At 40.8% G+C, this 22,221-nt stretch overlaps 1 protein-coding gene and 1 long non-coding RNA gene across 15 annotated transcripts in view; one reads left to right on the plus strand and one right to left on the minus strand.

Annotated features, from left to right (window-relative positions):
• LOC128852259 (uncharacterized) overlaps positions 1-10,028 on the minus strand; it is a 26,384-nt gene extending 16,356 nt beyond the window's left edge. The window contains exon 1 of the long non-coding RNA XR_008449989.1: positions 9,446-10,028. This is a non-coding gene — a long non-coding RNA (uncharacterized LOC128852259). The remainder of the gene's footprint in view (positions 1-9,445) is intronic.
• LMO1 (LIM domain only 1) overlaps positions 1-22,221 on the plus strand; it is a 343,783-nt gene that overhangs the window by 271,538 nt on the left and 50,024 nt on the right. Inside the window, exons 1-2 of one of the 14 annotated variants that reach the window (XM_054067504.1) lie at positions 5,151-5,165; positions 6,467-6,525. The exons of 9 other annotated variants lie outside the window; for them this stretch is intronic. Coding sequence is in view for 2 of the 5 variants with exons in the window: in XM_054067502.1 (XP_053923477.1) it covers positions 15,545-15,569 (25 nt within the window). In the remaining 3 variants the exon portion in view is untranslated. Of the gene's footprint in view, positions 1-5,150; positions 5,166-6,466; positions 6,526-10,255; positions 10,662-10,729; positions 10,927-10,997; positions 11,013-15,467; positions 15,570-22,221 lie in introns of those variants that run through there. 4 more of the 14 variants (XM_054067502.1, XM_054067503.1, XM_054067506.1 and 1 more) reach the window with 4 other exon arrangements.

Genomic DNA, 22,221 nt, shown 5'->3' on the forward strand with positions numbered 1-22,221 from the left:
AAAGTCATATAAAAGCTTTAAGGTAGGGCTCACTGAGGAATTTGTTCCAAACTATACAGCTGTCCTCAGTGCTTCTTCTTACCTCTTTACAGAGATTCAGAACTGAAAAGTTTTAAAAACTATCAGGGACAGTTGTTGCTGTTGTTTTTTTAGCTCTAATCAAATGAGGGCTGGGAAGCAGCAGTAAATAAGCAGCTGGAAGAACTACAGTATTATTCTTGCTTCCAAGGAGACATTTTTTAAATGTGCAAGAGGGTTAGCAGGCTCTTTTGCTGCTTTATTCTTATCCTGCACAGTTATGGCTCACTAGGCTGAAACTGGAGTACGAGACAAAGACATGGAAAGTTATCCAAAATTGCTCGCTTGTTTAAAAGTAATATATACATTATTGTTAGTCATTCTATGGCATTAGATCTTACAGCTACACTTCATTTAAGTGTTATTCTACGGTTATGTTCTCTCTCTCTCTCTCTTGTTTTTTTTTTGGCAGTACAGTTCCCTTTTAACAGTGTTTTAGTGCTTAGAATTGATGGCAAGCTATACTTCATCTATATAATGTTTAATTTAATAAGGCAAAATGTGATTATTTGAATTAATTAAAGAGTGTGTAAGAACTCTTTGTGTAATGCACTTTTGATATTCACTTTTAAATTCATGCTTATATCTATTGATTTATAAATATTTGAGGTATATTTATGCAAATTTTATATACTAGCAATGCAAGGTATTATAGGTCATTTCCAAGAGTGTTGTAGTGTGAATTCACATTTAAGCAGTAAGTAGTGTTCATTAAATGCCTGTGCTTCGGCTGTGTGTTTGGATGGTGGTATTTTTTCTTCCAAGGCTTAGCTATTAAATCCATTGTAAAATACTGTAGAGTTATATCTCAGCCTTTTTAAGTGATCGCTTGACTCCAATGACTATTTGGTACGGAGACTATGGTAAAAATATGTCTATTTAAAACAGATGTAGTCGTTAGCAGGCCCACTAAACTGTGCTTGCCAGCTTCTTCTAAGTCAAACCATCTCCTAAGCAGGTTAGGAGATAGATGATTATCACTGCTTCCCCACGTGCCAAGTGTAGCCACGTTGCTGCAACGGCGAGGGGCTAATGCAGCAGAAATAGGAATTGTTGCTTAGTTAACAGACAAGTTTCCTACCATTCACGCTCCTCATTCTGTCTCATTGATACTATTTAAAAATGAAACTAAAAATAAATATTAGTGCTTGCTTATCAATAAGCAAAGTAAGAAATTTTACTCCCGAGCGCTGCTCAGGATTAGCTTTAGCTGGATACTTGTTGCATCACATTGGAACACTATGGACTGCTACAGGGAAGGTCCTTTGGGCCACTGTGATCCTGGAGAAGCTGAATGTCAGTGCCCAGGGTGAATTTAACCGTAGCATGACGAGCAGGAGGAGTGGGCTGCAATAATTTGCTGTAAGGGAGAGAAATAGCAAAGCCTGAGCAAGGCCTTGCCCGTAACGGAAAAGAAACAAGGTTGCTTTCCAGGCTGCCCTAACTGTGACCTTAGGATAGGGATTTCTGACTGACCCTGAGCCATGAAGCATTAAAAACGCAACAAATGGTCCACTGGGCTCTCACTTCTTGACCTCTCTGTGAGCAGAGAAGCTTTTCTAGCTCGCACTGAGAGAATAATATCATTTCTGTAGTTATCTTCACAGCTTTCAGACTGTTTCTCACCTGCTTAAAGAGAACTGTGGCAACCACTGCCATTTCATTCTAGTTATTTTCTTGTTTTAGGATAACAGTTCTTGTGCTTCTGTCATTTGCTGGCGGATGAGAAGAATGTGAGCTACCCATCTGATTTTAGTAGTCTTTTCTGAATTTAGTAAGGTAATTTGACATTTTCTTAAGACATCCAACACAGCCCTGCTTTAGGACAAGGGGAGTTCCCAACATCGCATACAGGGAGTAGACAAAAAAAAGGGACAATTTTTAATGTGATCTATAAGCACAAAATCTTCCAGTCTTTCAGTTGTGACCCTGTTACTGCAGTCGTACGCAATCTCTTCCCGAGTGGTTGGCACCACAAGAAAACAGAGGCAGTAGAGGTGGAGTTACGTAGGTATGGACAGAGGATTTTGGTGCTCTTCCCGAAGTGTCTGTGTAGGTAATGCCCTGCATGATAAACACAGGTGTTACCACCTGCAAATCATAGAATAGTTAGTGTTGGAAGAGACCTTAAAGATCATCTAGTTCCAACCCCCCTGCCATGGGCAGGGACATCCCACCAGACCAGACTGCCCAAGGCCCCATCCAACCTGGCCTTGAACACCTCCAGGTACGGGGTAGCCACAACCTCCCTGGGCAACCTGTGCCAGTGTCTCACCACTCTCATGGTGAAGAAATTCTTCCTAATGTCTAGATGGTGCTACAGGTGTGTTACAGGTGTGTTGCTGGTGTTATAGGTCTGGGTCTGATGTGCATGCTCCACCACTCAGCAAAACAAACGGTATGTCTTGAGGCAAAATATACCACTGCAGCACAGTTTCAGTGGTTATTCTCTTTGAGTTGAATCCATATATATGATGTTAGAGTTTGTCAGCATTGCTCTGCTGGGTTGCATGCTGCCAGGTATATTATGGTTATTCTGTGTTGCTGTAGCATAGACCATTGTAATCAGCCTCTGGATGCTCCTAAATTAAGGCAGATCATCTTTTACTCACAAGAAACCTCCAGAACCCAGCTGCAGCCATAAAGCTGCTATCAAATGCAAGCTGGCTACAGTTCAGAATTGTGGCCAATATTTTTAACAGCATGAAATTTTGTTGTAGGCCCTGTGGAAGGATTCTGTATATGAAATGTTGAACTGGAGGAAATCAAAACTAAAGTTCCCTGTGTAGAAAATCAGGTGAAGGTTTGTTGTTTGAGAAGAGAGATCCATCTCTTATATATACTACAGATAGTGTCTGATAATATTAATTTGGAGTAAGGGGTATCTTTCTTTACTTTTGGCTTATGTTAACAAATATATCTAATGTCATGACCTCTTGTGTCTAAGCTAGCATCCAGCAGAACAGACTGATCATATTAATCTAATGAACATAATCAGAAAATCAATTAATATTTTACATTAGGAATTAAAACATAAACTCTACCCACTCTGCATAGCCCTGTCCTTCATGTAGTTTCATATCGCCACTGGTGGCTTTTTGTTCACATTACGGCAACCTGAGGGTAAGTGCAAGGCAAGATCCAAGATAGAAAGGCGAATTAGTTTTTGTAAATATGGCAGAGAAAGTGTGCAGAATCAAATGCCAATATTAATGCATGACATCTGCTCTCTGCTCCAGTTCTGAGTAAAGTAATCCAGTCCTAATTACACACTGCTGTGCCCTCTACCAGCTAAGGAGAATGGTGCAGCCATTCTTAGTACCGGTATATAAATTTCCTTCTGGATCTGATAGATACATTAGATGCAGGGCAGGCTTTTCATTTTTCGGCTGTCAGTTGCTTTGGGTAGCACAAAGAGAGGGGAGGAGAATGGTTGCAGCAGGAAAAGATCAAAATCTTCCAAAAAGGATTCTGCTCCTAGAATATTTTTTTTTCCTAGAGAACTTTCCCTGCAGACCTCAATCAATATTATTCTCATCTGAGTGCACATATTATTCATTAAGAAATGTTGGCAAGATGTGCACTATTGTGTATGCCTTCATTAAAGCCTCCACCTGCCTGCTTTTATCAGAAGATCTCCAGTAACTTTCATCTTCATTGAACTTGTTTCTGTCTTTGGATTGGGGAAGAAATCTTGTAATTCCACAGGATGGGTTAATTTTTTTTTTTTAAAGTTAAGTATTCACCTCTTCAGTTTGTGGATGTGTATTCTCCTCTCACATATAAATGGATCAAGATTAGATTCAGACTAAATTAGACTGTCATCAGACTATCATCATTACATTCAGACTAAATTGGATGCTGACCAAATCATGTGGAAAACATAGTCCAGACCCTCACTGGTTGTGTGACATGGGAATGGCTGGAAGTTCTCCGTTCTGTGTCCAGCAGCCACACAATGTTCTTTATGTGCACCTACTGCTACTATGCCAACAGCCATTTTCCTACAGAATCAGTATTTTTAGCTGATATGTTGTTAGAATGACTCTATGAAGACCTGGCAAATGCCACACATGCCAAGTAGAGTCAGGGAGAGCCACAAACCATGAGGGATACCAGCAGCATCTTAGGATATTGTCAACACAAAGCAATGTGAAATGAGCCTGGCATTGCATTTTCATAGAAACATAGAATGACTATGTTGGAAAAGACCTTTGAGATCATCAAGCCCAACCGTACATGCCCACTACTAAATCATATTCCTAAGCATTTCATCTACCTCTCTTTGAAATACCTCCAGGGATGGTGACTCCACCACCTCCCTGGGCAGCCTCTGTCAGTGCCTGATAACCCTTTTGGTGAAGATTTTTTTCCTAATGTTCAATCTGAACCTCTTGTTGTGCAGTTTGAGGCCATTCCCTCACGTCCTGTCACCCATCACTTGGGTGAAGAGACCAACAACTGCCTCTCTACAACCTCATTTCAGGTAGTTGTAGACAGTGATAAGGTCTACCATCCGCCCCATTTCTCCAGGCTAAACAGCCCCGCTTCCCTCAAACGCTACTCATATGACTTGTTTTCCAGTCCCTTCACCAGCTTTGTTGCTCTTCTCTGGGCACACTCCAGAACTTCAATATCTTTCTTGTAGTGAGGGGCCCAGTTCATGTATTTCCATCTCTGTCTGATTTGTGTCAATTCTGCCTGGTCTCTTCAGCAGCAAGAAAATGAAGAAAGAAAGAATCTTATTGAAGAAAGGCACTAGGATTTTTTGTTATAGTCTAACTCCATGAGTGGGTCCACTCTGTGCTGCTGCTGTATAAAGAAAAAAAGCAATAGTAACAGATTATGAAGAGCCAGCTCTGTAGCTCGGCCTCTGTTCACTCATCTCACATTTGATTAGTCACTGCTTGACATCAAGCTGGGAGCAATAAGCTCTGTTCGGAACAGTGGATGTGGCAACAAGCCCGAGAGCTCCATGTGTCACTCCAGAACCAGACACTGTCTTGCTGGATTCCTTCATAAAATGACTGGGGCAGATGTGTGGATGACAAATTTTTCTTTCGAGTCTGCCAACTGCACCAATCAAGGTAAGGAACAAAAGGCAGGACTATCTGAAAGAAAAAATTGCAGTAGCAATGAACTTTGAAGTAAGGAAGGATATGTAGAAAAGTCAATTATTGGTCCATATGAAAATGAAAAGCTGTCACTGGATTTTACTCATAAGGTTTGAGGTGTTTTTCTTGGGTTTTTAGGGTGTTCGTTTTAAGAATTCTTTTCTACTTACTTTAAAGGACTCTGGAAACTCTGTACAGATATTGCTGTGTGAAGTAGTGGCAGAGTCAGAGCTCGTGTTGACTTGCTCATAGAGCTTGGGCTAAAGGTGTACTGAACTTTTGCTTGACTTCAGTATGAATTGAAATTTTATATCACTGTTAAGAACTGACTGGCAATATAGGTTGAAAAACACATTTCACTTGAGCCTGGGAAAGTTGCAAGAAGTAGAGAAGGAGAAAGAACACTTCTCTTGGAAAAGATATATCTCCTCTAGGTACGCTTTCCCTGAAGCCCACGGGAAGTCAACCTGTCCTAGCTCCTAGTCTGGGTGTCCTCTAAAGCCATTCCCTTGGGTCATGGATTCCTCTGTCTTAGCCTTGCCCTGCTCCCCAGCTGCATTGGTACTGGAGTGATGCTAACAGATCTGCAGTTTCTCAAACCCAACCTAATCCTCCAGTAGTTTCTACCTATTCACAAAACCATTCTAATGTGGGTTTCTCCCATAGAAAGAAAGGTTATGGAGTTCATGGCAGTTGAGCTGTTCTGAGAGGACAGAATCTGCCCATAAAACTTCTCATGAAACAGGAAGCAGACCAAGAATTTAGAATTTGCTACTTTTATTTTTGGAAAAAAAAATACTTCTCTTTTTAACTTTGTGCTACAGAAAGCAGTAGCAAAACTTCTGAATAACTAATTTATCCACTGTAAATTTCTCTAAAAGGTCATTACAGATCGTAAAGCCTAATGGCTTAAAGTGCCAGCTTTATATCACAGTGGTAAAGAACTCGTTCTCTAAAGGCATTATTTTTGAAGCTTTGCCATTTTTCTTCTATCAAAGGAAATGCGGTATTTTTAACACACTATTTTCTTTTATAAACAATAGCCTAAATTTATGAAAATATTTAAGATTCATTTCATACAAAACATACTAACAGAATCTAGTGATTTATTTTTACAATGCATAGGCAGAGAAGTTAAGTACATCAAGCAGGAGTTTAGAAATAACTGAGGTCTCTAGATCTCGAGTACTTATTTAAGTGGTCTTCTGAACTGCAGCCCATGTTCTCTGCGAACATAACTTTTTTAGAGCATTTGTGATTTTCCTCCTTTACAGGACTGCTGAATTGTGGTATAAGATCAGGCCCATGGTCACTCTTTTCTGACAGAAGCAAGGTATGTGCAAGTGATTCCAAAATGGGTAAACATAGAGATCTTTTGATCTAATCTAGTATAGAGCTGCTTGGCTATTTGTGTGAATTCAAGAAACAAACCCCATGTGTCTAAACTGGCAGACAAAAGTCTCATCTGCTCAGAAAGTTGATTTTGGAAATAGCTCCTAAATTCATCATGTGCAGCAGTGGTCTTTGGTATGGCCTGATATTGCCTTCACTGTGGAATTCTGACTGGCACATGACTTAATCACCTCTCTTTTTTGTTTTTATTTTTTTTTCTTCTCCTGTCAGCAGAAAGATAAAATAAAAAAAAATATTAACCTCCCTGATGAAGCTTTATAATTCCCAACACTGAAACATTAACCAACTCCTTAATTAAGAGAGACTGAAAGTAGAAGAATGCTTTCATGTCATTAGTTGGTTTTTGCTCCAGTCATCTGCCTCATTCAAGCATAGGATAATATGAAACCTCACGGGTCTGCTAAAGGCTTGACTTAAGTATACTGCAGACTTCCTTTGCCATTTAATAAGAACAGTACGTTGTTCTTAATAAACTTCATTTTCTCTTGCTTGTGTTCAATACTAACAAAAGAAAAGTAAGAGCAGCTAGTGAGCAAGGGCCTCAAGCTAGACCCAGAGATCTGAGCCCTAGCCCTTACTGTAGAACATAGGTGTGTTTATTCCTGTGTGCCTCTTCCCTCCCACACCGGGAATTAGTATTAGACCAAAAGCTTTCCTAGGTAGAGCACAGCTGTTCTCTTTTATCTGTAGTTTCTGCAGTAGTGAGCATGATGGCTTCTCAGCACTGCCTAGACAGAGCAGGATGAGGTACCATAATTGAATGAGTAACAGTGCATGTTAATGATAAACTGGCATCTCAGCAGCCGTGTTGGCTGGTCCTCCTCTGGCAGCAAGCTGCTTTAGCACTTTGCTCCAGAGAATGGAGGGTCAGGGAACTGAGGCTTATTCCCAGTTCTCCCACTGATCCGCGTCAAGTTTTCTCAGTCACTCCTTATGGTGCCCATTACTTAAGTAAGTGCTTTTCAAAGGAGTGATCCAGCTGTTCCTCTCTAGTGTCAAGGTACTAAAAAAATAAGTGTGGTAAAATTCTTTGTATGAGATTTCCAATCTACTAGGTGAAGGAGTCTCAAAAATTACTGAAATTGGCTCACTTCTCTGAAATGACTCGCTGAGCAGGTATAATTGAAAACCATGCAGAACAATGCTTAACCACACTGTAAAAAAGTCATTTACCTAAAGTGGGGACCTTTACACTGGGGTTCATACCTTCATCTTATTAAAGCTGTAAACCTAAAAATCCCCATAAATGTAACTGTAGGATTAAAGTAGACTGTTCAAACTGCAGGATGTCTATTTGGGAATAGGATGTTTGGCTTTTTTTTTTTTTTTTCTTTATTTTCCCCTCTCATGTGATGCTCCCTCATGTGCATGCACATATGCAAATTTCTTTCTTGCTTTTTCCCTCCACCTCTTTCTTTTTCATCTTCAGTGACCACATCTCTCTCAGCTCAAGTGTGAACATCACTTCTTAAGAACAATACCAAAGTCAACATCTGTTTCCTCAGTTTCTTCCTGTTCTACCCTTGACATCCCAACAGCAACCTTGAGCTTCAGTGCATGCAGATAAACGTCTGCTACTCAGTAAATCTGTGTTTAGATGAAACTGCATCATCCCTGTAGAAAAACTCAGAATTAAGGCTCAAAAGTGGCACACTAAGATCCTGAGACTGGATTTGCACCCAAAAGTCCCCTCAGCCATAGTAAGAAAAGGAATGACTCAAGGACCAAAAGTATACTCAGACATGAGTTGATGCAATGTTCTCCAGGACTGGTGTTTTTCTAGTGCTGCTGTGTCCTTTGAGGGGAGAAAAAAAAATGATTAAATTCATGAGGTTAGATGGACCAAGTTCCTGTGGGTGCCATAGAGTGGAAATTAAAGACCAGAGAATTAACAGGGTTTGTTGTGTTAGAAAGCTGAAGGCATTTTTATCCTTATACGTGTGTACTGGCAGAAAAACATACTGTACTAGTGAGACACAACTTCATGTTTGCAGTGGTATTTATGCTGCAAAGAATTAATGTAGCTCAGTAAGTTTGTTGTGAAGAAAGTTTATCTTCGGAGATCTTTTTTTAGTGGGGAAGAAGAAGAGGTGTTTGTGGGGATTTCCCCTATGTTGTCTTTAAATGAAGTGTACAAGGTGTTCCTTAAAGAGAGTGTGTAGAGTTGCCAAACAAACAAGTTTAATCATGGCATTCTGGACATGATTGAATGTGAGGATGTGGGATTGGTGAGGGGATAGATCCCATGAGATGATGTGTAGCATTTCCTCCCCTGAAACCTATCAAAAATTGTCTGTCTTCCCACAAGGGGAACAAGCCGGAACAAAAGTCAAAAAAAAAAGGCAATGTGGGGGGACCTAAATAAAAGTTAATAGACGAGCTGAGCTAATATTAGTTTCCTGATATATAAAGCCAAATGGATTAATGGATCAGCTCATGTATTGCCTAAGGAAACAAAAAGAAAATCTTCAATACTTCTGTGCACATTGAGGACATGAACAATAAAGGTCTTTAGAAAGTAAAAACCTAATTTGAGGGAATCAATTACTACTTCTTTTTTCTTACTCCTTTTTTTATTTGAAGGAGGTTCATGCAGAGGTAAAATTTGGGTAACACACAAGCCAGAAGTCATGCGTCTCAGATACTACAATGACGGTCGATCTCAGTTTGCATCAGTCTTGCCCAGGCTCTTTTTAGCATTCCAGCTTCAGCTAATGGAAATCAAGCCCATTATGGTAAATGTAGGAAGCAAGTACATTAATAGTGGGCACTGACACTCATTCAGATGGTAAACAATTCAGAACTGTTCCCAGTACATCCTAGATTATGTATCATCTTACCTGCTGCTTCAGAGGGCCGCTTCTTTCGCAGGTTTTTAAAGTACAGAAGATTGTCTGTCATAGACTTTTCTGCTTTGGTAAACAAAACTGTTTGCAAAATCTGCTTTGCTCCCCGTCAGTCCTATATACTTTTTTCTTTTTGGATTTGTTTGCAAGCACTTTCACTCCAGAACTGACACCATTGCAATGCTGATCTGTCCCTTACTTTAAAAAAAAGGAGGCTGGATGGGGCAAATTTAGCAAAAGCAAAATGCAGGAAATTATTAATGCAAAGGTAGAAAGAGAATTGAGCTTATTTATACAGTAACACGTGTGTTAGAGTAATACCTCCCTTCCTCGACTATACGAGCCCCCATTTTCTCTCTCACACACGTATATACACACACACTTTAACTGTGCTTTTGTGTTTTGTCAGAATTAATGAGAAAAGTTCCCTTGCCCTAGGGGTAATTAGTGTCCTTGGAGTTAAATAAGCTAATACTTAGACACCTCTGGCACAGGCAATTATGTTTGTGTATTGAATAATTGATTCAAAGGGGGGGGGAAGGGGCTGCTAATCAGATCTGAGCATAATGAATTGATTTAATTAACAGGGGAATCTGAGGGTCCCTGGGAAATGTGTGCATTTATTCAGCAGCAGGAGAGAGTGCAAAGCACATAAATTGAGAGAGCGAGCGAGCGAGAGAGGCAGGCGGCAAGTGCTTTTGCTTTCAGTGATAGGTTCACATCTTTTTCTCCCTCCCACCCCCCTGCCTTTGAATATAATTTTAGATTTAGAGTGAAATCAGGAGAAAAGCACTTTAGAAGCCTGGAAAGCTCTTGCAGTCGCAATAGCAAAAGCGGGGGGCAGAGGTTGCGAGCTTTCACGCGCGCTTAGATTAAGTCAGTTTTTGATAGTGCAGGTTGGGAAAGGACGGAGCCGGGGAACCAGCTCCCGGTATTCCCTCCCTTACCTTTTTTTCCCCTCTTCCCCCCCGGCCCTTTCTTTTCTAACCTCTAAGCTGGCCCCCGAGCCGCCGCGGCGGGGCCGGGGGCGAGGCGGGCGGTGCAGCAGCCCCGCTCCAGCTCTCGGGCGCCCGGCGTCTCCGTAGCCGCCCCCGGGATTCGAACTCGCGTCCCGGGGCAGCGCCGGGGCTGCGGCTGGACGGGGAGCGCCCGCAGAAGCCCGAGCCGCCCTCGGCGCCCGGGACGAGGATGGTGCTGGACAAGGAGGACGGTAGGTGGTGGGAGCGGGGAGGAAGGGACGGGGGGAGCCGCGGCAGGGCGCTGCTGCCCGTCCCGCCCGCCGCCGCACAAAGGGCGCTGCGGGCAGCGGGGCCGGTGGCTTCAGCTCGGCCAACTCCAGCATCCGAGGCGCTGTAATGCCGCCCCGCGCTCCCATCGCGGTCGCTGCCGCCTCGCGCGATGCCGACCCTTGCCGCTCTCCGTGTCTGGCTGGCGGGGGGATTTAACTCGGAAAAGTGGATGCCGAGCTAAAAAAGGCAAGTGGGGGATGCTTTCCTGTGATGTTTTTCTCCCTTCCCCCTTCTCCCCTTTTCTTTTGATCCGGAGTTTCAGCTTCAGGAAGGTGAGAATCCACCCGCCGCGGCACCGCGGAGTCAGAGGGGGCAACGAGGCGAAATCGCGGGCTCCCCTGTGCGATGACAACTATCATAGAATCATCATAGAATAGTTAGGGTTGGAAGGGACCTTAAAGATCATCCAGTTCCAACTAGAAGGTTAAATGCTCGCTGCCCCCGAGAGGTGCGTGGGGAGGGAGCTTGCTGCAAACTCGTCACATGCTTCTAGGCTTGAGAATCCCTCTTCCAGCGTCTTTTCTTCCTCCAGTTTCTCTCAGCCCTCTGAAGTAAACCGATGCGGTGTTATTAATGGGGTCTGTGATCCTCCAGTCGGAAGCGTGTGTTGGAGAAGAGGGAATGAACTTATCTAACTGGTCAGCAAGAGATAACAGTAGAAGGGCTTTTCTCGTCACTTGCCCCCTGTGCACAGAGGTAAAGGGGTTAAGTAATGACAGAGGAATTAAGCAAGGTTCATTTCTTACTGGTGTCCGTTTGTGGAACAGGGTTTGTGTTTCCCTCTGACCTCACTTTCGGGCATGACGTGCTTTGTGAGAGTCCTCTGAATTTTGCTCGACTGTGAAGGAAAAGAGAGGAAAGTCTTTTAATGTCTCCATTAATACCCTTTAATAATCACAATACCTGGGTGATGTCTTAATCCCAGTGACTCTCTGGCAGAGGATGCCTGCCAACCTGTATCCGTTTCAATCTGATTGACGGGCTAACAGCAGGATGCTGCCTCCGTCGCAGAAGCGAGAGGCACAGGTGAGCCGGGAGGAAAAGCGGATCTGCAGAGGGTTTCCTAATAGGTGTATTTGGGTTCTTTCAAGTGTCGTACTCATTAAACACAAGGAGCTCAGGGCCAGCGTGATGGCGATGTAAGGAAATGAAACCAGAACCATTGATTATCCAGACAGTTCTCAACAGCCTCCTTCCAGAAGATCTCATGAGTGGCTGTATAAAAGGGGATAATGGTGGCGATGGTAGAGGTAAAGAGGAAATTAGTGCTGGGTGCACTTAAAAAGGAGTAAAGTAGGAAACAAACCCCTGATGAGAGGGATGCAGAGGTTAGAGCAACAAACGGCTGTAACGCCTGGGAGTCTCCTGTGCTGTTGATGGAGTAGTTATGCTCAGGGAGAAATTATGCTTACTTTTAAAAGTCTGCTGGAGAAACTAGTCACAGGAGGCGAGATTGGGAGAAGAAACTGTTTTTATGAAGAGGTTATTTTACTTTTGTACATTTCTTTCTGCATCATTCAAATGGGCTCCACTTGCCTGCTCATCTGTGAATGTTAAAAGGGGATGCTGGACCTGCATAAAATTGAAGCTTCTGCTAACTAAACCAATTCCTTTTGAAATCGAGCTTGAATGAGCTGGTTGATAAAAAATGGCTCCTTTCTACCCCCATAAATGGCTTTTTCTTTATTTTACTTTTCAGAGGCCAGTCTTAATTTCTACCACCTAAAAATTCTGGCGTTGTGGCTAGTACCTAATTCTACCCTTGACTTTAAGAGGCTTTGCCATGCGCTGGGTTTGTTGTGGGATTTTCTTCTTTTAAGGTCTCTGGCAGCAGTAGGGAATTCATAGTTATTACTGCGTGGAGAAGACAGGATTGCAGAAATGTGTGTGTGTCCCAGTAGTCCTGCTGCATCGCAAGGACACTTGCTGCCTTATAGGTAGATGTTACAATGTGCTGCTTGCTTTTGCATCCTTGAAGGCTACTTGGCAAGCTGTGCCGTGGCCTCAGAGGCAGATGCCTGCTCTTCCAGCCCCACGTTGGGGCTGTAACAGTGCCTGAGGGGTGCATGCCAGCTGTAATGTGACACCAGTATCACCCACGAAGTCTACTAACCGCTGTATGGTTTTATGAGTGAAAAACTTCCTTGGCAAACAGTCTGTGGTGTCGAGGGAAGTAGTAGAGATGCAGTAATACTTTTTTTGTGGTCTTTACAGATATCATTGAGGATGAAAGGGCAGGCTGAAAAAGTAACAACAATAATAATGTTTTTTTCTTGATGTGTTGTGACATCATGTCAGGGAGGTAACATCATTTTGGGTGTTTGAAGTGACAGAATCTAACTTGATTGATGCGATATGACTTGATATTAGAAAATACTGTTGTGCAGCGCAACTTTGGCAAATATTTTCCCAAAACAAATATTGGGAAGTGAGAGAAGAGAGTTGAGGGGGAGGGAAAAGAGAATTGAGAGTGAAAAACTTCAAGGCTTGCGTTTTAGTCAGTTGCACTGCGTACATCGCTGCTGAATTTACTGTGGGCAAGCCAACCTACGCACCATGCAGCACATTTATAAATTTCAACATAATGAGAGTTAAGATATTTCTCAAATACTTAAATGTTTTGATTGCAAAGACCAGATTTCTGCTTAAAGTAAACTGACATCAGGTATCATGATTAATTCCAACAGATTGTGTTAATTGTAGTTGACTTTAATTGCTGTACAAATATGTTGGGGTTTAGAAAACTTTTTTTATTGTTGGTGTGTGAAATGAGTAACCAGATAAAGGGTTTAAAAATATCCATTTGCAGAGGGAGTAATCCAGCCTCCGTGACGTGCTGAAGCAGTAAAGCAATGAAACGTACATTGATCTGCCTATTTTTTATACCTGCATTATGCCTGCTAGTTTGCTCTGCCACAGAAGTCAGTTGCGATAGACAATAGCATATTTATAAAAACTGCTTTCTTATAACTACCAAATATTGTAAGCCTAAATACACCATATTTTGGTTTAAGTTTGTACTTCTTGAAGGTGATAGGGTTGAAAAGTGTGGAAATGAAGGAGCATTTTTGGAGTTCACCATTTTCTAATGGAGGCCAATAGTGTATCAGAAGTATTAAAAGACCTCAAATTTAGAAAGCCTGCGTTTCTGTTACTTTTTGCACTGCTGCTTTTAACTAATAGACTTTAATCTTTGACATAAAGTCATCCTCCTTTTTAGCTTGCAATACTTCCTAAATAAATATTTATGGTGGTTGCACTCATGCTAAAATACATATTTAACACTTGCAAACTAGTATCGCTAGAAAACAGGAGTTGTTCAAAGTACTAGATGAAAACGGTTCAATGTAAAATGATACATTCAACATCAAATATGCTCAAGGACTGTTAGGATTAAGTAGTCTGAATGAAGGGGGAAGGAAAAGCCACTTCAGCTGGGGATAAGGAATCTAATTAAAAATCGGTATTAAGGGTATATAACTTGAGCCTGCTATCTTGCTTTTTAGAGTACCGTTGTATCAGTTGTAAAGGGGAGGAAGAGGTATCATTAAAGCAGGAATTAAATGTTTTCTCAGATTAAAAGACAATGATGAGTGGAATGGTGCTGTTCGTCTTGGTAGCGAAGCATCTGATCCCACAGTCCTTATGAACACCATTGGAGACAACAGATGACTTGTCTGAATAAGGATTGTGAGTTACAAGAGGAATGATAAGGCGTGGGCCCCAAACTTGTCATTGATACGATATTTGGGCATTGATGGCATCTCTGAAAAGTGGAGCAAACCTGTAGGGGTTTGTACTGCATTGGATTTGTTAAATTTGTTTTAATATTGACCTGGTGAATATGGAGCTACATTCCCCAAAACTAATGCGTACATGTGAAAACAAACTCAGAATATTTGTACAGTAAATTAGTATGAGGTTGTAGGTCACAACAGATGTGTGAAATTGAGCAGCAGGGCTGGCATATCGCAGCCTGGGTTGCCAGCATCCGCTGCGGAGAGTTTGGAGTCTAGTGTCAGACAAAACCTGGCTCGTGCAGGAGCAAATCTGGAATAACACCCCCTGCTTTGGACCCACGCACTTATAAAGGCAAAGGGTATGGCGTTGGTGGAAGATGCAGCTGATTCCCAGGCTTTCCACCTCCCGGGTTGGTGGTACCTGGGCAGCGGAGGGGCCGGGGCTGGGCTGCAGGTGGTGCTGCCGAGCCGGGAAACCCTGACGGAGAGGGAGAGAGGGGTCCCTGGGAAATATGTGCATTTATTCAAGAGCAAGTGTGCAAAGCTCGCAAATTGAGAGGCAGAGGCAGCAGTAGTCAGGCTTAGGTATTCTACCCTCTCTTGAATATAATTTTAGATTTAGATTCGGCTTAAATCCAAAGGGAAAACACTTTATAAAGTTGAAAGCTGTGTAGTTGCAATCGCTGGGGTTATGAGCTATCAAATGCAATTACATTAAAATAGATTATACTGTGTAAATTGAGCCATTTAGAAGGTGAGAACCAAAGAAACAGCTCTGATCCCCTTCTTTCTAAATTGCAGTTTTAGTTCCTTGCAATTCTGAGGCATAAAAGTAGGTGAGACTGCTTTTGTATCTGCAAAGTGCTTTATTTCTGAGTGTAATTCTAACTGAGTGCAATCTAGGTTAAAAGCTGGACAACTGGGTAATTAGAGCTCACTTGCTGCTAAAGGACGATCAGCTGTACCGTAGCTCATTTGTGTTCTCAGAGACTTGTTCTCTTCTCCCCTGAGCGGAGGCTGCTGGAGCAGAAGCATCTGTCCCCGGACTTTTCTTGATTGCGGAGATGATGGTGCTGGACAAGGAGGACGGTAGGTGGGCTGAGATTGTGTAAGCCTGTGCTCGGTGTCTTCTGTGTGCTGCTAACATAGAAATAAATAGTTTTGAGACAGATACGCACTGTGCATATCAGAGTGCTCTCCTCTCGGCTTCTGATATTTTCCTCTTGTGTTGATAAAAGCATGTTTGCTCTATTTTTTTTTCTCTCTTTCTGGCATGATTGAACCAGTCGAGAAGGATTTGCCCTAGGCTCTGTTTGCTGAAGGACATAACAGAAACAACTTGCTTTTTTTTTTTTAATATCTATTTAGATGTTTCTTTATACCAGTTGCTCTAATGTATCCATTTTAGCCTGCCTATTTTAACAGCTTTTATTGTAAATCTAATTTTGAGATTTTCTTTCCTTTCCATTGCATGTCATTTGTGTCTCTTTAATGTGTGCCTTTAGTATCTGTTTTTCACAGCTTTTCTTTATAGCTTTAAACATGACAATAAGCTAATAAGCTGCTCTGAAAAAAAAAAAGCAATGGCTTAGTCTAAGAATTTACTACTTTCTCTAAATGGCAGAAGTGGAGCTTCATTTGGGAGGTAATTTAATGAATGAAGCTGAAGGAGAGCTTGACTCATTTTAGGACTTCACATATACTTACTTTTTTAAAGCTGACTAGTTCTTATCAAGGATGACTAAGGTGTGCAAATCAATGTAAAGAGTAATAGACAGTGTTAGGAGTTTGAATGACCCGATGCCTTCTTTTGCACGGTGCCTACAAAGATGTGCAACTTAACTGCTCGGTCACCAATAGTCTCTAGGATGAATGTGGTAAGTCTAATCCCAACTTTTAAGGAGGCTTTTCTAAGGCTGTTTTGTGGCTTAGGTCTTCCCTCACAGCTTGTACACTGAAAGCAAAAATCAAAACTGAGGTAGAGCAGAACGCTTCTGTCGCCACCCAAATGGACTTCCATTGATGGTGCTACTTCTTGCTGAAGACCTCCACCTTGGCAGCACTTTGTGTATTGAAAGTGGGAACTATATCTTAACTTTTAACACAAATTTTTAGCTATTATCTCATTGTTTCATTTCACTTTTATGAATGGATAAAGTATGCCATGTAATGGTTGTGTTACTGATCTTTTAATATTTTTTTTCAGAAGTGTCTTCAAGTGTTAAAAAAGTAAGTCAGAGGCAGTTGTCATTTGGAAATGGAAGAAATTACTGAATATTTGCTAGACTGTAGACAGGAAACAACTTTTCAGAGGACGCCAAAGAGCTTGGAGGAATTGGAAGTTTAGCGTTTTGGCAGTAGAATTTATTTTACTTAAATATATGTATTGCTTTTTAAAATAGTTATAAGAAAAATAACTTGTAATTCAAAGTCACTTGCTTTCTTGTGTCAGATTGGTGCTAGTCATGTATTGTGAATAGTACTGAAAGCTGCCCCATGCTAATAAGTTGGAGTGATACAGTTTTTGTTCCCTGACCCGTATCTGTCCTCTGGTATTTTAAAACTGAATTAATACCATGCTGAAGAATAATTAAGAAAGAAAGCTTGACTACTGATAATAATGATGAGTGCTCACTTTTAACCAAAAGTCCTCTACTGAAGTTTCTCTTCTCTGTCTCCTCTCCTTGCCTTCGAGAAAAGGATGAGGTGGGAATACTACCCAGTATTTTTACATCTAGCATTTTGAGGTCTTTATCGCATAAGTATGATTTCTAAGATTATTAATTTGGTATGTTCATGTATGTAGAATTTGAATCTCTTTTTGGGGTGGGATGCGAGATTTTTTTCATTCTGATATGAAGCACTTGGGACACTGGAAAATTGTGAATGGACTTCTCATAAATAATTTACATTTTAAGGTATGAGACCAAGCAGGAATGCATCGTTAGCGGTACCCTCTTGTATACAGATTTGATCAAATTTTTACTAGGAGTTGGCCAATGTGGGGTCAGTGCCCACATATAAGTTGTTTTGCCCCTCTGGATCTATTCTGTGCTAATTAAGTTTACACCCTAAAACCGTGAAATAATCTTATACAAGGGAAAAAAAAAAAAGAGTGCTGGGCTTTCTTTCTGTTGGAATCTCAGAAGTTTCTTTGTTAACACGTTAGAACTTCGGAAAAAAAAAAGTAGATGTGAAGCATCTGTTACACATCTTCTAGATCAACTTTTCAGTTGACTGGACTGTGGATAAAAGACACGTTAAGTGGCTGAGTATTGCTTATGTTGGGGAAAACAAATGAAGCTAACAGGGTTTCAAAGGCTTTGAAGCAGTGTCGCCCTCAGAGGTGTTCAGTTGTTTTCTTTGGCAATATAAGTTGAAGCAAGATGGTTTACTTTATTAGAGGCATAAGGCTACTTTTGTAACCTTCCTTTGACTTAGATGAATTTGACTGATTGACCTTATTTCTTTATGGACCACACGTGTTGTGCTGGAGTTGGGGTTTTTTTTTTTTTTTATTTTTGCTTTTTTCCCTCTTTAGGATTCAACTCTTCTAAAGGACAGCAGTATTTTCCATATTTTGTTAAATCTTTTCAATTTGTGTTTCCCTATAGAACTTAGTTCTTCTGTGATGGAGCAATGCAAATCAAGTAGAATAGACCAAATTAATTCTTCACATTGGCGGCAGTGTGATTGTCTGCATGGAATCAATAATGCATCATAGAGGGATCAAATTTTGGAGTATAATGTGTGAATAATGCTTGACACAAAACAAAAATTCAGTCATCATAATAGCAATTAGGAAAAAGCTGCGGCTTATCCCAGCTGTAATCTCTGCTAACAATGAAGCACAGCCTGGTAATCAGCATGTATGGTATGAAATGCACTAATAGAAATCACAGCTCTTTGTTATGTGCATGTGGGGTGAAAGTTTCCTTTTAGCTAACTTGTACTGTGTTAACTAGACATAGTATCCTTCATCCAAATTATTGAGTGTGAGTGCACTTGTAAAAACACTGATCAGCTGTGTGTTCGTCCTGATGTTTGCATAGCCAATGCACCCCAAATCATGGACCATTTGTGTTTTCAAGCAGAACTCTGATTAAATAGATTGCAAGAGTAGGACAAGTAAATAATATATGGAGAGCACCATTAAACATGTACCGATATACAAACCTTGAGTTATACTTTTTAAAAATGTCCATAGTTGCTTTAAATATGAAAAGAAAAACATGGGTACTCAGTAGTTGTGTGCATTGGGGTTGAAGAATGGGTCTTAGGTTGATGGGAGGTATTTAGGGCAATGAATATTAGGTAATTTGAAACTGGATTAGTAGCAGCAGTTGAGTTCCCTGTTGTGTAAGAGCCCATTTTACCCTGCACAGAAGGAAAGAGAAGCAGTATTTGGAATTAGAAAAGCAGTGAAATTGATTGTATAATGACAGTTCCAGGAATGGTACCACAGCGCCCAAACCAGAACAGCAGAGCTGTGGGCTGCCTTCACAAATGAGTATGCCAGCTGCTGTACAGGGGGACCTATAGATAGGTGGGTGATCTGCCTCCAGCAAGATAGGCCCTGGCAGTCTGCTTCTCTTGATCGAAATCATTGTACTCACAAAAGTAAGGCATGTACAGGTTGTACACAAACCTAATATAAATAATGCCATATAGGAATAAAGAGCTGTTTGATGTGCTGCTTTTTAACATACCTTTCTTGGCTATGCTTATGGAGGGGATGCAAAGAGAGAGGAGGGGATATGGCAGGGTGCTTCTTTTCCTCACATCATGTGTTCCTGAAGCTGCCTTTTTTTTTTTTTCTCTCCTTTGTCCCTCTGCCTTGGACCTTCTCTGTGGTCCATCACTGTCTAACTTCCCATTTATAAAGAAACACTATGCATCTTCTCAGACATTGGCTTATTCGAAGGTTTGATTCGGGTCATCAGACAATATATTTACCTATTTAGCTGGGGTTTACCTGTTAACTTTTTGAGGGTACAGTCTTGGTGTAATTTCAGAAGATTGGTCTGGCTTTAGTTCATGACATTGTGTCCTTTTGTGACTGAAACATGCAGCAGTTTGGTCAGAAAGGACAAAAACCAAAAAAGTTTGGAATGTTTCTCCGAAGCTGATCAAGTATGGAGCTAGAGGTAGTCTTCCTAGAAGCATCCTCTGTTCCTGGAAATAGCAAATACAGAGGCATGAGAGTACTGTGAGTTAGTGAAGTAACTGCCTAAACCTTTTCAAGAAATGGAAGGTACTGTGACTGGAGCACTGCTAACCTAGATCTCTATTTAATGCAAACTCTTCTTAGGAGAAGAAGAAGGGTGAAAGGAGTTAGCAGACCTAATAGAAGCAAGATACATTGTATAGGTGTATTCCTGTCAGGCAATCAAATAGTCCTTAATGTTTGCTCAGACTATATAGCTGAAGGATCTGGGCAGGCATCTGCGTAGGGTGTCATCATTCTTCATTCCCAGATGCCAGTGAGATGCAATAGCTGTCTGGTTGACAAAACAAGTGTTAAAACAGCATGGGAACATTTTTCAGTTTGGGTAATAGGGCAAAAGAAGAAGTTGGTTCTTGGAGATTAGTTTGCTCTAATTTTGGTTTAATACAGAAGAAAGGATGCTCTTTACCCTGGCAGTGGAAGATAATTTGTCTTCTTTGGAGTTAGTGTTAAATTTTATTATCTTTAATAGATACAATGTGAACATCTCAGCCTGTTTGTCATAGCCACTCTGAAAATGCTCTCTTATGGCAGAATCTTCAGAAAAATTCCTTTTAAGAGCAGTGCATTATTAATAAAGTAATCCATTAGGTCTGGTGATAAAGGGTCACAGCAGAGTCTGAAATACGTTTCTTAAATGGTTAAGAAATTTATCATGGTTGGAGGATTAATTGATTTCATTTGGAGGCTTTCTTAAGGTTTTCAGGCTTTGTGTTTAGAGATGATTTTACTGTCTCTGGAAATGTACTTGCTGCTCAAAGTTTTTCTTTGTTGTCGTTAGCATGAACTATTACATTTCTGCTAAAGGCAAACTGTTCTTTTACCATTATGACTGATTGCATCTGTGAGGAGTCTTACTTAGGTAAAGGATATGAAAGTTTATGGCAAATAAGGTATTTTACTTGAAATCAATTCAAAATCAGAATAATGGTATCAAGCATTAAGTGTTGCAGTGTAAGAATAAAAAAGGCACTGCAGATGCTGCTAAATTCTGAACCATAAAATTCTAATGAGTCTATATCTTTTTAAAATTGGACAGAACTGTCATCATTTAGAATACACAGACATTGTTTTAAACTGTGTAGAAATTACTGCCCCCAACTTCAATAATGCGCGTAACTGTTGCCAGGGAATGATTTATTCAGTGAATGTAGCTCCTATTCACTGAAGACCTAGGGGTGGAGGAAGGGGTGATTTAAAATGAAAGTTTTTCACTATTAGATTAACATAATTAAACCTATAGATGGTCTGAGAACAATTCACTGCAGCTACTGTTTTCTAATTCTGAGTGTCTAAGCGTGCATTTGTGTTTTTCTGTCCTCCAACAGGATGACTCCCGAGACCAAGTTTTCGAGCAGGATGTTGGGTGCTATCTGTGCAAACAGATGCTCAGCTCTTCTTTCCAGTAAATGTTCTTGCAAGCTAGTTTCTTCATACATTGCACATCAAAGTAGATAATGGATACTGTTGTTCAAATTTAGAGGGTATTTAATTTCGTTGAACATTTTTGGATTCTTTATGCCAGTATTCGGAGTTCCTTGCACACTAATCACACTCTGAAAGGGTGATTTGGGCAGTGAAAGTAATATTTGTCTTATTTTTAAACTATCCATTTCAACAGTTCTAGTTTTTCTTAAAGAAGAAAGTGGATGATTGTTGCATATTCATGACTGAACTGCAGTGAACTTGGACCAGAATTAAACAATTAACCCTCTCGCCAATGTAAACATCCATTTGAGTAGGAGCCAGGGATGTTCCTACTTGGTTTATTATGGATCTGAGATATAGAAATGTATTCCGGAGGACTGTGTTTCTAATAAATAAAAAGGCATAATGAGAATGTAACTGGGAAGGAAGACAAAAGCAGCCATGCTTTAAATTGTTAATGATGGTGCCAGTGGCTGCAGCTTTACCACAGCTGTTTAAATTGATCAGCTAGTGAAAATGTTTTGTTTTGGCATTTTCCTTGCATGTGCAACTCTTTCAAAGGGACTTCTGGAAGCTTTTCAAAGAGGAATCATGATCTTTTTTTAAACCAGGCTTAGAACGCCACCATTTCCAGTATTTTGGAATCCAGTATATAAGGATGCAGTTCAGTTTTTCCTTTGAAAGTTTTTGGCTGATGAACCATTGCTTCCCATACATTTCCTTTGCTGCTCTTTTTTCTTCCTCCTCTAAATATTTTGCAAATAACTTGCTACATATAAGAAATGAAACAACAGCACCCTTCTTAGTTGTCCTTTTTCCCCTGTCTTCTCTCTTTTCCTGGTGCTGCCAGGCTTGATCAGAAAAGCAGAAATATGCTGTGTCTATTTGCTATGCATCTTTTGGTCAAGCTCATACTTTTGAATACAAGTTCATACTTTTTGGTCAGTCAAAATTGTTCTGTGAAATGTACTTTTTCAGAGGGAGCTCTCTACTAATTTGTTTCCTGGTTGGCTCTACCTTGCAGCTGGTATGGTTAACTAATACCTCTTTAATGCTTGTATCATTTCTGTTCCAGAGAGATGGGTA

The sequence above is a fragment of the Cuculus canorus genome, chromosome 5 (genome assembly GCF_017976375.1).
Source record: "Cuculus canorus isolate bCucCan1 chromosome 5, bCucCan1.pri, whole genome shotgun sequence".
In the NCBI taxonomy this organism is placed as follows: domain Eukaryota; kingdom Metazoa; phylum Chordata; class Aves; order Cuculiformes; family Cuculidae; genus Cuculus; species Cuculus canorus.